The 17,719-nt window shown below is 32.5% G+C and overlaps 2 protein-coding genes across 2 annotated transcripts in view; one reads left to right on the top strand and one right to left on the bottom strand.

Annotated features, from left to right (window-relative positions):
- Positions 1-3,078, bottom strand: part of LOC129226722 (transmembrane protein 94-like) — an 89,900-nt gene extending 86,822 nt beyond the window's left edge. The window contains exons 1-3 of the mRNA XM_054861351.1: positions 2,957-3,078; positions 1,774-1,920; positions 997-1,159 (exon numbers count right to left, since the gene is read on the bottom strand). Of these exons, the coding sequence (XP_054717326.1) occupies positions 997-1,159; positions 1,774-1,920; positions 2,957-3,078 (432 nt within the window). The remainder of the gene's footprint in view (positions 1-996; positions 1,160-1,773; positions 1,921-2,956) is intronic.
- Positions 3,079-3,449: 371 nt separating this feature from the next.
- On the top strand, positions 3,450-17,719 carry LOC129225905 (39S ribosomal protein L19, mitochondrial-like). The gene is made up of 6 exons (XM_054860438.1): positions 3,450-3,549; positions 3,639-3,753; positions 10,546-10,670; positions 14,063-14,197; positions 15,058-15,245; positions 17,384-17,719. The coding sequence occupies exons 1-6, from the start codon at positions 3,501-3,503 to the stop codon at positions 17,663-17,665; spliced, it is 894 nt and encodes a 297-aa protein (XP_054716413.1). The 5' UTR covers positions 3,450-3,500; the 3' UTR covers positions 17,666-17,719.

Raw genomic sequence — 17,719 nt, 5'->3', positions numbered from 1 at the left:
TACTTTTCTACAATTTAAAGGTAGGATAGTATTTAATTTACATATTATTTATTTACTATCTTTATGACTAATAAATAAATAAAAAAAATATCAGAAATAAAATATCTGACAAAATTTTTGGGCATTTTTCTGTTATATGACGTATGTGTTTGACTTGGTGAGTTAACTTTCTACCTTGGCAAAAAACAAAAAATAAAGTTTACATAACCATCATATCCTCTTTTCTTATTTTTTTCATTTTGATGGAACCTTTAAAATTATTATTATTAGATTAATTACGTTTATTTGGAGGAATATATAACTATTTAATGTTGCTTTATTTAGTTGGTCGATTATCTTGATCAAACTTTTAAACTTATTTAATGGCTTCTTGTTTTTATTTGGCAGATTATTTGACATTTAAATGGTTTAATTCAATTAGTTTTTGTTTTAATGGAACTTTAAGCCTTTTAAAACAACTTGTTTTGCTTAAAAATTCCTTAAAAAGACAAAATAAAATATGGTATCACAAAACAAGTATATCTTTGCAACAACAATGGTCGCCGTGAATAAAATACTGATAATTTCCAAGTTTACAAATACAGTCGAACCCGCTTAATGGAGTAGCCATTCTGACACGAAAAAATATTCTAATACGCGGGATATTCCATTAACCGGGATCAAAATAACTCATTATATTGGTTTGGTGCATTGAAAATGCATTATATTAAGCGGGATATTTTTTTAAGCGATATTCTAATAAGTGGGCTCGACTGTACGTCAATACGTGTAACTAGAATAGAAAAAAAGCTTTCACGAACTTTACACTCAAAAAATTAAAATTATTATTATTATTATTCATTTATTTATTCATTTTTGAAGTTAAATCATACAATGCCTCTAGGCAACATAAAAAATAAATTAATTTAAAAAAAAACATAACACTACATAAATAAAAGCACATTATCATTTGATAAAATTTATTTTAAAAAATTGAGATTTTCATTAGTAAATTACTTTTACTATTCTTATCTTACCTTGGAGATTGTTGACAATTGCTTTAATTTTTGAATACATTTCGGTATGACGTAATCTGCTATCCCATGCAACAATGAACAAATTGAAGAGAAGAAAAAGAATAAGAAAAAATATTTCTGCAGCAATTGATTTTATCCTGTAACTGAAAAAAAAAAAAAAAACTACATGAGAAAAAACAAGAATTTCATGAAAAATAACATTTGTAAATACAATAAGGATAGACAAAGAACTAAGCATTTTCAGGAACGAATGCAGGGGTGGACTTACAAATGTGCCACTACACGCTGCACCAATTGTTGCCTTTAAGCTGGAACACATTGCTATCAATGCTTCATTTCCCACAAAAGTAAAAGAAATTTGGCGAAATTGTTACTCTGGTTTTAGTAGGCACAAAGGAAATTTCTGTATTAAAAAATTCACTGCCGTCAAAAACTCGTGACCAGGGAAAGTTTGCGGCGTAGACTGTACTCTAAGTAGCCTATTAAGAAATCCTATGCTGTATTCTAAAAGTGCAATTACTAATTAAGATTAGTAGTTAAAATGACAAAGCTTTGAAAGAGTAATTGCATGCTCTTTGAAAGTAGGCACTGAGGAACACTTTTGAGGTTTAACAGAGTTCACTAATACCCATGATGCACATCAATGAAATTTCCACTCTTCCAAAGATTTACAATGAAAAAAGGTGAGCTTGAATATGAGATTGAGATAAAATAGCAAGCAATGAGAACTAGAAAGTAAAGACATTCATACACTTACTTTTGGCTTCCATAAGCTTGGTAAACACAAAGCATTAAGATTTCAAAAGACATAATCATTGCACTGGTCCAAGCAAAAGTAGAATGACAGCTTCTATGATGGAAGGCCACTTTAATCCATGTAGGAAATGAATTAAAAGCTTCAGATCTCTGTAAACACAGAATAGAAAACCAAGCATCACATTATCATGTATCTTTGAGCTTAGAAATATCATGAAACAGAATTTGAGACATATTTTAACCCTTGTTTGATTTTTGTTAGAACATTTAAGAATTATAAGTAGGGTGTTAGGTAATACAAATGTGACAACCAGCAACAGGCTCTGGGCCCAGCTAGGCTGGTCCTAGTCAGTTTATTAGACCCTAATGAAGATCAATGGCCCTTTGAAAGCTATCTACCTCCTTGCTCATTACTGTCTCTTCCAGTAAGCTGTTCCAAGTGCCCACAACCCTATTAAATGAGTAATTTTTCCTAATTTCCAGGTTAGCCAGAGATTTAAATAGCTTAAAACAATGACCCCTGATCCTGCTTTCCGTGCAAATACTTAACCCTTAAAATCTTCAATTTCGATACAATTAAATAACTGAATCATGTCCCTCTGGCTCTCCTTTGCTCCAGGCTATACAAGCGTTTTAAGTCTGGTATCATAATCAAAATCTGTACGTCCTTTTACTAGTCTAGTAGCTCTTTTTGAACCCTTTCCAATAAAGAAATATCTTTCCTAAGAAAAGGAGACCAAATAATCATTGCAATAAGTAACCAATCTTCAGCCAGGGCTACTAGCAGTATATTGACAGCCTGTTTCTGATAAAGCTTTTACCTTCACTTTATGAGTTGAACTGCACCATTGTTAGCAGGCTCTCTCAGATGTGCTACATTAATTTTAGCTACCAGTTTGAAGGTAATCTCAGTCTCAATGAGATAGCATGTTCCTTCAGCTCGGTTATTGGCTATTTCACACTGATGAGTCCATAACAGGGCCAAAACTGTAGTCTCAAGATGCCATAACCGGACAGTCAGTATACTACTAGGGTAGGGTACAAGGAGTTCTATATTTTTTAATGGAATACTTAAAACATGAATTCTTTTTAACCAAGTAAAAACGCACAACAAATCATTTGAGAATACTTTTTGTTTTTGTTTTTTTACAACCTCAAATTATTTTATCGGTAATTTCTTAAACAAAAATCTTACTTCTTCTTTTTCTAATTCTTCACTTATTGCAAGCTTTAATTTAGTTAAAGCTTCTTTCGTAGAAAGACCTATAACAGGTCCTTCTACTCCATATTCGCCGTAACGAGCCATATTCTCTTCTATCGTTAATGTTCATTAAATAATATGGAAAGAACACTACATTGAAACTGCAAAAGTACAGTTGAGTTAGGTTTGTTCTAAAAAAAATTTTTAAGGAATTTTAGAAAAGCTAGATTTTAGCTCAGTTTTATTACATAGAAAATTTAAATGCGATAAAAATGTTTAGAAAATAAACAATTGCTCTGTCAAATGAAGTTGCCAATCAGTATCTACAAGAATGTATCAAGCGTGAGTTTTGTGTCAAATAGTTATAATTACCCAATACATTGTTATTTTTCTTATATTTTAATGTTAGTTATCTAAATTTCTAGGTTTAAAAGGATGGAAAGGTTGTAAATTTGTACAAGAAAATAATTTCGAAATCAACATTTTATGCATCTAAACTCATTGTTATTGTTTATCCCTTTAAAAGCATGGCGGCTTTGAGAAGGATTTTGTGTCAAGTTGAACCAAAATATTTCGGTAATTTTTTACTGGTATTTCTTTTCTATCATTTTGTTTTTGTGTGCGTTCATTTTCAAATATCTCTCATGGTTCTTTTCTTTTTTAAGGAGGAATTATTAATAAAAATTATTCATCAGCTGTTGCTGCAAGCGTTAAGCAGGATATTAAAGAATCCAAGTATGATAAAAATGAAAAGCCGATATCACAATTATCAGAATACAGGCAAGTATTTAATGACGTATATTTTTAAACCTTTGCTAAAATTAAACAAAATACCTCATTCACTAACTTTAAAGTGCATTTAAATTTGTAGTCCTATGTTTATCTATTTTCTTAATATCGTGGTTTAAAAAAATGAAATTAAATTTTTCTTCTTGAAGTTTTGAACTTTTATTCTGTTTGTACTGTTTACTTATCAGGTTATATGTGCTAAAAAATCGTTAAATTATGCATCTTGCAAATGTAGGCTAAAAGTACTATAAAGAAATATAAATGCACTGGCAGCTTGATTATCCAAGAGGCAAGGGAAGCTTGATCTTGTGCTTATAATTTTCAGAGGCTGACTAAAGAACTATTTAAAAAATCTGCTTTTAAAGAGGTCACAAACATTATAACTGGTTCAATAAATTGTTTTGGAGAAATTTTAAAAAATAAGGATACATTTCATAAAACTTGGTCACATATACTATTTGAAAAGTGGGAATTGACTCAACGGTGTTATAGTGTACCTTTATAATATTTAGTTAAGTGATAGGATCTGATTCAACAGCTTACCACCTTTTGTCGCATAGAATTGCAGTACAAACATATGTAACGTATAAGATAAAAAATTTCAATACAAATGGGGGGGGGGGGATATTTATCAATTAGAGCAGGGCTCCCAAATGGTCCGCTTTTCCGGTCAAAGTCGGTTTATAGGGTAAAATCCGCTTTCGACCACTTTTTATCATTTTGATCTTTTTAATCTGCTTTTATGTTGTTTTTACTTAAAAATCAGATTTTAAAGCTTTCATTACGTTAAAAGATAGTTTGTACTGTTGTCTGTTATACTCAAACACGAGGCCGCAGCGCCTTGTTTCTATTCAACCTGACTTTCTCGTATTATTTCATTTCAGACCCCCCCCCCCCCCCCCCCCCGTATTGACATCATTACTACTCCTTCAAAGGCTGCAGCATGGAAAGCTAGCAAATGGAGAGGTTTGGGGGAGGATTTATGACGTCTTTGTATGCCCTTGAAAAGTGCTTGAAAAAAAATATTTTCAAGTCCTTGAAAAATATTTAAAAGTTTTTTTCAGTGCTTGAAATTGGTAGAAAATCATTGAATTGTGCTTAAATATTTTTCAAGAACATTTTGTCAGTGCAATTTCTGAACTTGTGTTCAATATGCAGCATCGCGAAAAATTGCTTCCGGTCTTTGCAAGTTTAATCTTTCTGCATCTTATTTATATTTTGATATTTTTGACAATCAGAAGTTATTTTAACATACATTACCATAGATCAGCTTATTTTATCTTTAATTTCAATAGGTAATAAATTACCTTTTTTTTTCGGAACCACGGCAACATCAAACTTACTCGAACTTCTCGAGTATTTTCTTCTTGCTTGTCGAGTTTGAAATTTCAGTCTCTTTGCATCTCATAAATATTTTGCTATTTTTGGCAATCGAAAATTATTTTGATGTACGCCACCTTAGATTAGCTTATTTTATGTTTAAGTTTAATAGATAATACACTTTCTTATTTTTGGAACTGTGTCAGCATTGCACTTACTCGAACTTCGCAAAAAACTGCTTCTTGTGTTTGAGATTTCAATCTTTTTGCATCTTGTAAATCTATTAATATTTTGGGCAATCAAATGATATTTTCACATATGCTATCTTAGACTTAGCATATTTTATGCTTAATTTTGTTAAATTATAAATAGATTAATTTTTGGAAAACATTTTGCAAAAATTTGATTCTCGAGTTTGAGATTTCAATCCTTTTGCATCTTGGAATTATTTTAATATTTTTGGAAACTGGAAGTTATTTTGACATGTGCTACCTCAGATTATATTAATTAATTTTACTTTTCAAAAAGAAAAAACTAAATTACTTTTGTTTTTCTTTGTATCTTTATTTGTAATTGAAAATACTCATAATGAGTATTTTCAATTTGAAAATATATCTGTATGAATCTGAACTTGCTCATTAATTAATTACATTGAATTAATCAGTAAATCAGGCTCAAATTTACGTTCAGTGTATTTATCACTTAAGCAGCATTTGCATATTTCTGGATGTGGCGAGTTCAATAAAATATTTTCTTTCTTAGTAATTTTCATATATAGTTGAAGACAGTTACAATACCTTTGTCAGGGGTGCACACCTAGGGGGGTCATGATGCAGACTGCAAAGTTGAAATTTTTATGCTCCCCCCCCCCCCATAAAAATTTCATTTTCGCTCCTTTGCCCCTGCATTAGTGGCTACTAATACATACATATGAAGAAATGATTTGCATACTTAGCATAAAAATAGATAGGAAACCTCTAATATTTTTGTGCTTAGGCAGTAGCATAGCCAGAAATTACCTCCTGGGTTGGGTGTTTGGTCATAAACTCTCAGATGTATATAAACTACCATATTAGGGTTGGAAACATGTGCTAAAAACAAGGGTTCCCGAGGGAGGGGACTCCTTCATGGCCTCTAAACTGTATCTTCTTGTCTTGCAGTTCTTTATATCAAAATGGATTCTGTTTAAACTGGTTACATGAAAAATTTTCTGATCACTTAACTGATTATTAAGTTTTCACCTGTTAATTAGTAGAAAATTTATTTCACAGTTTAAATTATTTTGCAAGATCGTTAGTTACCTGCTTGCTCGTCACCCACCCCCCTGCCCATCCCAGTGTTTGTGAATAATATCATTCAGTGGATAAAAAGTTCAGTTGTGCAGAAGGTGATAAAGGAATTGTATCATTAAATATCATTGTTATGGTTAATTAATGAATTATCTTCATGGCTTTAGCAGCAGGCTGCTAATTTGCCTGTTAGTGCTTCCCTAGGTTTAACTGGGAATGGTCCTCCCAAGGTCCTCTTTTTAATCGTAACTGGTCCTCTTTAGTCCCCTTTTTGATTGAAAGTGGTCCTCTTTTACCCTTTTCTACGGCTAAAATGTGTTGGGAACCCTGTCTGAGTTCTGGTGGGCCAATTTGGGAAACATTATTCTAGCATTAGTGAGTTTTTTCCTGTCTGCAGAGAGCTTATAGAAAAAAATTCCCAAAGCAAAAATTAGGGACCCAAAATGAGACTAAGAATCCTACTAACATTTCCAAAAATCCTTTAAAACTTCTATTTAAAGTAGAGACGTACCGAGTACTCGGTAACTACTCAGTACTCAGTCTACTCGGCTAATTTGCCGAGTACTCGGTACTTGGCCAAATTCTGATCAGATACTCGGCCAATACTGAGTAGTTGCAAAAAATTGAATATTGTCCAAGACAGATACTAAAATTTATAAAAAAAAAAAAAAAGAGCAAGCATTATATTCTGCAATCATTTACAATTAAAATTCATAAGTCAAATTTAAATTTTGAGAATTATGAAGTTTGTAACGCTTCAATGGAATAAATCTTTATTTTAATGTCCCCAAAGTTAATAAAACTTGTTTATTAAAAATTATGCAAAAACTGTAAGTATAGAAAATAGGGAATTTTTATATTAAAAATGGTCTTTTGCTACAAACAAAAATTAGTTATTGCAGGAACACTGCAGACACGTGTTTTGGCGTTACAAAGAATTCCTTTTTCAATGCACAAAATGGGAGCTTGTGGATTTAAAGGCATCCGACAAAAGTCGGATTTTTTTGTCGAATGTCTTTACATTCTTTAGCTCACATGTTATGCACTGAAAAAGACGTTCCTTGTAACCGGGAGGGGGGGGGGGGGGCAGAAACATGTGTCTGCAGTGTTCCTGCACATTTGTTTTATCAGCTTTTAAAAAATATTTATGTTTGGCGGACTAGAACTATAATTGATTGGTATACATTGAAACCCCTCCTAACGGACACCCCTTTTATGCGGACAATTTTTAATTCCCCAGTTCCAATGCAAATAACATTATTAAACCCCTGCCCTGCGGACACCTCTCTATTGCGGACAAAAAAAATTGTCCTGTTAGTGTCCGCATTAGAGGGATTTTACTGTAATTTGTTTTAATTCCAACTTGATTAATCATACCTTTTATTTATTTTTAATTTTAAGAATAATTTTTTGGTAAAATTTTTGACACAAACAAAATTGTTTATATAATGCGTAATTAAACTTCAGCAGGAATTTAGTTTTAAAAACTATTATATGGACAAGGAGGTCTATACTACTATTCCAATAAGTTCAAAATTCATCACATGTGTGTCGGTGGTTCTTCTTAAAACATAATTGGTACTTGGTAACTCGGCCGAGTCGTGAAAGGCCGAAAACTCGGTACTCGGCCGAGTCCTGAAAGGCCAAGAACTCGGTACTCGGACGAGTAGTGAAAGGCCGAGTACTCGGCTACTCGGCCAAAGTGCTACTCAGTACGTCTCTAATTTAAAGCTATAACTCCAAACATTCTCTGAGTGAGCACCCCTTTTCGCCAACATCAGTAAAAATCATCTTAAATTTCAAGTTTAATTTTGAAAGATATTCAAAGGAGAACCCCCAAAAATTCTCTCTTTCCCTCTTAACGTCATCAAAAGTCAGCTAAAGTTGAGATTTTGGAGCTTCAACTTTGAAAACTTAGTATACATATTCGCCTACAAGTCAAGAAGTTTAGGGCTAAATATAAAGTCAAAAATTGGCGTATCCGTGGAGCAGATTTGTCCGTGGGGCAGAATTTCTGACAATTTTTGCAGACCAATTCTTTGAAAATATGAACATTTTCCTGATTTTAGCCCAACCATTTTTAACTGAAGTTAGAAAAGTAAACACTCACATATTCTATTATAATTTTACATGAACTGACTGTGAAATTATGAGAATCATTAAAAAAATTAATGTACTATGGCTACAGTGCAAACCTTCTTGATAGTAATTCAAAATATAAGCAACAAGTAACAAAAATCATAACTGTGAAGACAAACTCTTTATGAAAATTGGGATCGCAAACAGGAATCTTTTATGTGCAAAAGTATAAAAATCTCTATCGCAAGAGTGTTCATTTTATTTCATTTTACTTCTATTTAAAACTTTTACAGTTGGACCCTGATTTAACAAACCACTATTAAATGAATTTTGCAATTTAGCGAATTTTTCTTTTTCCCCATCTAAAATGAAGACAAGAACCCCTATTTACTGAATAATAAATGTTTTCCAAATAATGTGTCCATCTTTTGTGAAGAAGAAATTATTATTATTATTATTTTTTTTTTTTTTGAATCAGCCCTGTTTGAAGGGCGAGTGGGCAACCAATGAATAATCATTCTATTGCAGAAAAAAATAATGAAACTCTCATTACAACTTACTTTTTCAAATGCTTTACATGACCTGAAAACTGTAAAAACATATTTCATGCAGGAGAGTAAATGACGCAGTATTTCCTTCTCTCCATAACATCAAAAGAGAACTATTACGAGTCAAGTGTCAAGGAAATTGTCAAAATGTATTACTCAGTAAAACAAAATTTCAGCTTAACTAGTGTGTAACAAGTCACGGGATGCTGAATAAAAAGTGTACACATTCTAATTATGGGTATTTTTGTGCAGTTGCTTATTAAGGCTTTTAGATAAAGGAAATGTAGTTAAAAAAAAAAAAAAAATCACCCTGTATTTCGAATAACCCTGATTTAATGTACAAAAGTTTTGGTCCAGAAAAATTTGCAGAATCAGGGTCCGACAGCATTTTCAAAAATGGCAGATAAATTTTCCAGTTTTTTTTTTTTTTTTCAAAAATTAGGCGTCCTTGTACCCAGGTTTTTAATTTTTCCTCCATTTTCCACCTACAAATAGAGGGATTGACTTATATGCAAATATAATACCATACTGGTCATCTAATTGTCCCAAATATGGCCTGTGATTGCTTTTTTAATTCTTCAATTTGGAAACATTTTTGGGGAGGGTTTGGAATTTCTCCTGTCCTAACATCTCCAAAAACAATCTACTGCATTCGTTTAATTAAAATTTTATAAAATCTCTGTAGATAACCCTTTTTCCTAAAAATATCAAATATAATCTACATTTGTTTCTAGAGTATAAGTTTAAAAAAATTGCCAGGGGAGGACCTCTGCATGTGTCTTCCCTTTAACAACTAACATTACTAAAAATCGTCTAAAACTGCATTTTTTAAAGTGTAATTTCAAAAATTTTATTTCTGAGGAAATGCTGAACTTAGGTTGTATATTTAAAAAAAATTAAGGGGCTACCCTCCTCCATTCATGTAAATCAGATTTACATATCTGTGCATACCCGTATTTTATCATACTCCAAAATTTGCAGTTCAATTCGTCAAATTGAAAATCTTCGTCCTTCAAGAAATTGAGGTTCGGGACGCCCCTGGACACAATCATTTAATATAGTACATCTACTTGTGTACTTTTAAATAATTAAATAATAATTAGACAAACTGACTTTTGTTGCTGAGAGTGTGTGGTGGAGGGAAAAGCAATAATTAGAAAACTTGAAAAAATAGCCAAGCACCATTTGAGCATGTTTTACTTCACTTGTGAAATATCTTGATCATCTGATACTAATAATATTTTCACATTCAACTTTTATGACTTCTATAACCAATTTGTAAATCACATTTTTATGAAAAAATAATGGAAACCAAATTACTACATTAAAATTGCCCTTATATCTTTGTCCTTGGGATGAAGTTAAGTTGTCGATCGGAGTATTTTACATTACTGTCATAGAGGAAGATTATGTAGTCTTGATCTAAAAAAGAAGGAGTATTGGAGGAATTTTGAAGGAACATACAAACCCTGGTTAATCATCTTGAAAGATTGTTCATAAATCAATCAAGAATTGAAATGTATATTAATTATCTTATTTAATTTTAGATTTGTTTTCCCTGAATTCTTACCAAAAGCTCACTTTGAATGCCGAAACAAGGTTTGTGAAGCTCTGGAAAGACAAGATATGTTGAGTAGGAGAAGTAAGATTGACATCCCTGAGTTTTATGTTGGTAAGCTTACAAACCTTTTCCAGTCGTCTAACTTTCAACAATGTTGATAAATCCCATATTTTTCCTGATTGGTATCTGTTAATCCGGGCAGCCACAAGAAAACATTATAGCCTTATAGATCTTATAATTGTTTGGCAAGAGCCGTCTATGATGTGACCGAATGTTGACTCACAATACACAGCACTTGGGTGTCTTCATAGCATATGCAATACCACTGGCTACAAAATATTATCAGCTAATCTAGTAATGAATGAAAATTGCTGTGGGTACTGCATTAGCTTTTTTTAGGCCGTGACTGTTTTGTAAATGTCAGTTGTTAGCACAGTCAATTCGTGATAACTCGAATCTAAAGGAATCAAAGAAAAACTTTGACTTATCGGAAGTCCGACTTACCGCCAGTTTTGGTTTTCGACATTTTAATATTAATAACCATCAAATATTTTAATTAATATGTTCATATAACAAATAAAATTAGAGAACTTAAAGTTTTTAAGCACAATATGCACAGTTTAATCAAAAATATTGAGAGAAAAAAGCCAAAAGCATGGTTTTGATTTAGATACTGCTGGAACCAATTGAATAGAGCTGATTCTACTTCAGGAAGGGTACAGATCTTCATTCGTTTCAAATTCAGATTCATGGATTCTACCGCTTTAGAAGTTTCTCTTTTTCTTTTAATATCATTGACAGAGTACTTGCTTAGCATCTTAACTTAGGTCAGCCTTTGAATAAAGGTACAATCAGTTGACTTGACAGCTTAAAAGCAAATTTATAGTCAAGCAACATGTCAAAGTGTAAACAGTACAGTACAACAAAAGAAAACCAGCTAACTCATTTCCACATGCATAACTCCTTTATCGCACATAGGCTCAACAGTTGCTCTTCTTGCTTTAGAGGTCTATTGTGCAGGAATTGTAAGTGAAGGTAAATTCATTTTTCTCCCATAATCACTTTTTTCTTCCCTTTTTTTTTCGTTCTTTCGAAATAAATTTTGAGTCATTTTTGAAAAAAACTTGGAGTTAAAGGAAGTTAACTTTGAGATATTGAGAATAATTAGCATGGAATGAAAGACAAAGGGCTTGGGACTTGACTAAAACTTTGAGCTATAGTAATATTCATGTTATCGAACTTCGAGTTATTGCAAATTGACAGTAGTTAATGTTCATAGCAATGATGTAGGAAACAGTGGCAGTGGTAGCTTGATCGGCAAGGCATCGGACTTGTGACCGGAGGGTCCTGGGTTTGATCTTAGCTGGTTATAGATCCACCATCTTCAGTAATGGTGCCTGTGGGACATTAAAATTGCTCGTGGTATCAAAGTCCTTCAAGTGCTGGACCAGAGATGGCTCGACTTCTGGTCTGGATCAAAAAATCAGAGCTGTCTTCAGGGTATCATCCAACTGGTTAAAGGACCCTGGAGTGAAAAGTAATGTAGGAAATGTTTTCTCTTGCCGGATTGCAGAAAGAGGAAAAGTGCTACTCTACGACAGGTGTCATGGATTCTTAAGAAAGTCTGCAGACTTATTTTTTAAGTGGAAGAAAAAAAAAGTATGTATAATTTCTTGAGGGGGAAAATGTGGATTTCTGCAAATGCAGATAAATGTGGTATTTTCAAGAATAAAATCCATAACTCTAATACTAACGAATGTTAAAAGAAAAAGTTACCAAATGATATGATGATTGGAGTACATTTCCTTCTTAATCTTTGCTCATTGCACAACATGCCAATTAATTCAGAAAAAAAAATTATATTATTGAAAAGCTTTTGTATTTTTACTTAATATACTTTGTGTTGTGTACCAATATGAAAAGAATAGAAATACTGTAAACAGAAAGCAGATGCTAAACAACTGCTGCACACATAGGCGTGCGGAGGACTTCAGAAATGGGGGTACCACTGTACCAAGAAGTTGAAATTGCATTTGTAAAAGCTCCCACACTTGTTCGCTTAAGGAAAATTTTTAAATATTTTGAGTAAAAAAGCATTTTTAAAGCGTATGAGGCAAGAAATTAATGTGTCTTAAAATATAAAATTTTAACCACTTTTACATTACCTTTCATTTCTATGTGCTAACGGGGGTACCACGGTACCCCTGGTGACCCCCGTGTGCACGCTTATGGCTGCACAACTGTAGTGAAGTACACATGACATAAAGAACATAATATTTTTACCAAGCAAACGTTGAATCTACATTGTACAGTAAAACTCCAACTACCCAAATCAATTGAGACTGAACCCGTTCAGATAATCAAACATTCAGATAATTGGATTTTCTCTTAAAAAGGGTCTTTTTTATTTCATTATTTTGTGTATTTTTAAAATGTGAAGAAATTGAAAAAAAAAAAAACATTTTTTTAAATAAAAGGCAACATTTTTACATTTCAAGCATACTTAAAGTATTGCACTTTAAAAGCCAATAATAGAACTGCTCTGTGAGATAGTTACTCATCATCCCAATAATGTTTGCTCTACGCCTACACTAGCTTCGTAGAGGAAAGGACAAAAGTGAGTGCAAACAAAATCCTTATTTTGCAAATCGCAGTACATTTCCTTCTTCATTGTTTTCTTCTGAAATTCTGAAAGCGATTTGGATAATCAGCGATTCGGCTCAAAAAGGTTGACACCATTGGTGTAGACAATTCCTTTTGAAGTTCAAAATTAAATTCTGCTCACGAAAACTGAAGTTATACTCTTGTATTTTAAAAATTGTTATTCATAATCTAATCAATTTTGTGTATGTGTGATCTTTACTAATAATAAAGCTGAAAGTCTGTGTCTATGGATGTCGGGATGTCTGTTCCGCGCATAGCGCTTAGACCGTTCGACCGATTTTCATAAAATTTGGCACAGAATTAATTCGTAGCATAGGGGTGAGCACCTCAAGGTGATGTTTCAAAAATTCTATTTTGTTCTTTTTTTATTCAAATTTTAAGAACATTTTACCGTGCAAATTATCATAACGTGGACTAGGTAAGTTACCAAATTATCATAACGTGGAACCGTAACATGGGCGAGCAAATGAACATAGCAAATTGGCGAGAAATTCATCATCCATTATTTGTAAATATGTGGGCGATCCAAAAGACCTTTTAATTTTTTATTACGGGTAAAGCCGTGCGAGTACCGCTAGTTGTATATAAAATCAAAATCAAATTCTGACTTTTCTTGTTTACATTTTCTAGTGCCAAAGTTAGATATTTTGAGCCTGGATAACTCTTTTGAAGCATTTTTTGCTATGCCTCTGGTTTAAAGACTAACATACTTTGTGCATTTTGTACAAAGACTAACATGTAACTTTTGCTTAAAATAATTTTGAAATTGTTTTTTTTCTCTTTTTTTTTAATTAACTTGTTTTTCTAGAAAAATTTAGAATATTGAATTTGTTTTGCAGGTTCTGTGCTAGCAGTTACTGCTACAGATCCATATGCTCCTTCAAAAGAAACAAGATTTGTTGGTATATGTATTGCACGAACATATGGAGGACTTAACTCATCGTTTGTCCTGAGAAATGTTGTTGATAAACAAGGTATGAAAATATATATGAAGTATCTTAAATCAATGGTCTATTTGTCTTACCTTTGTTAATTGTTGAAAAGTCTGGAAGATGGTTGATTTCCGTAAAAAGAAAATTTTGTAAGTTCCTTGAATTTAACATGAATACTCTGTTTTCCTGTGCATAATCCGCAGGTTCTAAAACTCGCATTTTGAGAAATAATATTGGTTTACTCTGTAAAAAACATTTAACTCTTGTTTTCATTTCCTCAAGAACTGTAAACTGGCATTTTAAGAATAATGTTGATCCCTCTGTGAATATCTACTGTTCTGTTGGTCATAATGCATTCAAATTAAAAAGTATTTGATCCAGGCAGGGCCTGAAAATTATATTGCCCGACATGGCCGCGGCATGTAATTATTATAATTTTTTAATTGAGTATTGGTAATTTTAATGGCGACTTAGAATGTAATATTTCTTTAAACCTCTATTCCTGTTTTATATTGAAATAATTCTTGATTCAGATAAAAAGCTGTTTAATTCTTTGTCTGATTAAAGCTATACGACAAATTCAAATATTTTTGTTATTATACGACAAAAAAACTGAGCATGTAAAACTTTTATTGGGGCATGTATTTTTTAGACAAACGTAAAATTTTTAAGTTTTTTCTAGTCCTGATTTTAATTATATGTTTAAATTAATGATTATTAGTTTAAACATTCTGCATTTATTTTTGTTGTAAAAATTGGGCATTTCAATTAAAATTCAGAAGTTAGCTTTCAGTTCAATCAATATTGCTAGTATGCGTAAAGACTGAGTAATTAGGAGTGTTTCTTTTTTGTACTCACTTTGAATTTTTTGTTAAAATTGTATGGTTTTTTTTCTTTTCCAGGAATAGAAATTAAATATGACATGTATAATCCATGCATATTATCCATTGACGTTTTGAAACTTGAGAAAAGGTTAGATGAGGAGTTGTATTACTTAAGAGATGCGCCTCCTGAACATAGTACTTTTCCATTTGATATGGAACCTGTGTATCTTCCAGAAGGAATGCCTGTTCCAGTAAATAATATAAAGGTTATTATTCTTTTTCAAGTACTGTTTTCTGGCACTTGGTTGCTAAGTGTACCATAAAGCCATAAAAATAAATATACAGCAACATTGGAAAAAAACTCAAAATTAAAATAGAAACATGTGTACACATTTTCAAAGGATTTCGAGGAACCCCAGTTTCAATGCAAAAAAAGAATGTGTTATTCAATTTCAAGACATCGGACAAAAGCTGGGAGGGTTTTGTTAAGCTTTTGTTTGATTTCTTTTCACACAGATTGAAAACATTTTTTTTTTTTTTTTTTGCAAATTTTGAACTGTTTTAGGGTTGCTCTTATTTTTATTTATATTTATGCTAGTTAAATACCAGGGTTGACTTTGCTTAGATTGCTACACTTAAATTATGAAAAAATTCTTTGTAGCAACAATCACCCTCCTATTTAATTTCGAGTTATGTCCATGCATATAAAAGTAGATGTAATTTGAATAAAGTGCAGGTATATGTATGTTCTTCATACAATGGGCCTAAGTTAGAAATTTGGTGGCAATATGTATCAATATTGCCTGGTTATTTAATATTTGCGACTGTTTGAGAGTATATGACATATATGGAGTATACCCTGTGGGAACACCCCTTTTTACAGTAAGTGCGTAAAATAAAGGTTATTAAAGCAATCAAATTCTATTTTTCAATTTGTTATTATTAAATCTCTTCATTTATTTTGCTAATGAATGATTTGAAGCGGTTTGGACTTTCAGGAAATCACCCCCTCTGCCTTCTTTCCATTTAGCCTCAAGTCTAGAAATTCAGTTTATGTTGAATCTTAGCCAAATTTTATGCAGAGGTACTTAAACGCGCTGAATCAACTTTTGAAACAAAAATGGCTTGGTTTTTCTTGTCGAAAGAACAAGTGTTGCCGTTTTCACTAAACCGTGCTCTTCCGTCCTTATCTAGAACAAACCCCCATAATTGGTTCATGCAGATACATTCATTAAGGGTATTTTGCTCCACTTCATACAAGGAATTGCCAAGAACCAAATGCCAACAGAGTTCTAATGTCAGTTTCCTTCTTTTTTTTTTTACAAAATAAGTTGATATCCTTGTACACATCCCATTGTTTAAATCAGCAATTCTGAAGTTAATGTTTGGAAACTACTGTTCAATGCTGTGTTCCCTTAGCTAACATTGTAACATTCTATGTAATATAATTTATGAAAACCTTGTAATTCTATGGGGAAAGGGGCGGGGAGAGCTTTTAAACATTTAGAAATATCATTTCTCTAGATCCAAGCTGCACTACTTTCATTAAAGAAATTTATTTTGCATCATATTTATTTCAAGCTCCGAAGTTACCCTAATTAGCAGGATAACTTAGAATTAGGTTAATAACTGAATTTAAATCTTGTTACCTAATTATTACATTTCTAACTTTAGATAACTGTAAAGGTTAGGAATTTTCTTCAGTTTTATACCAATAGCAAGACTAAAACAGGAATGGGCCTGGTAAATAGAGACATTGTGGATAAAAGTTGACCTCAATTGGCCGCATTCACATGAAGCATTGGAAAATACGGTCGGGAAATTCACCATTCTTATGTGAGAAGAGGTTGTAACAGCTAGAAATGCTGAGAAAACCGAGAAAGTGGTTTATCTCAGCATTCCTAACTGCTATACCCAGCAAGTATACAAACTCGTTTCACACAGTGCATTCCGGGTGAAAAACCACCATTCACTCTAAGTAGAAGATCTACATTTACCTGGGGAAGAACTGAAATGTGGCTTAGGTTTTTAACAAACGACAAATCTCCATGTGAATGGGGCTAATAACTGCACAACTACAGTAAACTCCTGATTATCGGTGGTCAGATAATCCACAGGTCTTTTCACATGTTTTTAAAAAAACTTATTGTTTGCTTTTAGATTTTACAGATGTTTTTTATATTCAGTGTTGGTAGATGCAATGTAGTAATGTTTCTAGTTTTAATTTAAATGTATGTGATACTTATTACTAATTTTTAGCGATTGTATACACCAAGTTTCATTTTGTAACTATTATTCAAATTATCCACGGTTACCGTGCCGCCCTAGTCCGCAGATTGATAGGCAGTTTACTGTACATAAAAATGTCTAAACCGCCACTTTATGCCTTTCTTTTGTTCTTCAGGTTGAGCTGAAACCTCCTCCCTGGTGCAAGAAATGGGAGCAGAAGAACATGAAAGGAATCGCCGACGGAGTCTTCGAGAAGTATGTGCTGCCTTTCAGACTCACTCATGCGAGGAAGCTCCAACAACCGTGGGAGGAGTATGACCTCATGAAGCAGTATAGGCGTTGTATCCCAGAAGAAGACCAGGTCGAGATTTGGCAGGATGTGGCAAAACATAGGGCAAACTTTCCTGCCAAGAAACAGATCTGGAAGAGAAATTTGCTGAAATCCACTCGTAAATGAATGTAGTTATTTGTATGATTTTTCAAAAATTAAAAGTTAGACTTTTTAAACTGA

This window comes from Uloborus diversus, chromosome 7 (assembly GCF_026930045.1).
Source record: "Uloborus diversus isolate 005 chromosome 7, Udiv.v.3.1, whole genome shotgun sequence".
Lineage (NCBI taxonomy): Eukaryota > Metazoa > Arthropoda > Arachnida > Araneae > Uloboridae > Uloborus > Uloborus diversus.
This window is presented reverse-complemented; position numbering and strand designations above follow the sequence as displayed.

What these genes read in the sequence shown, in the direction of transcription:
- LOC129225905 (XM_054860438.1), top strand. Translation starts at nt 3,501, where the DNA reads ATGGCGGCTTTGAGAAGGATTTTGTGTCAAGTTGAACCAAAATATTTC. An exon ending in TCACAATTATCAGAATACAG is followed by an intron (nt 3,754 to 10,545) that starts GCAAGTATTTAA and finishes ATTTAATTTTAG; the next exon opens with ATTTGTTTTCCCTGAATTCT. An exon ending in TTCCAGTAAATAATATAAAG is followed by an intron (nt 15,246 to 17,383) that starts GTTATTATTCTT and finishes TTTGTTCTTCAG; the next exon opens with GTTGAGCTGAAACCTCCTCC.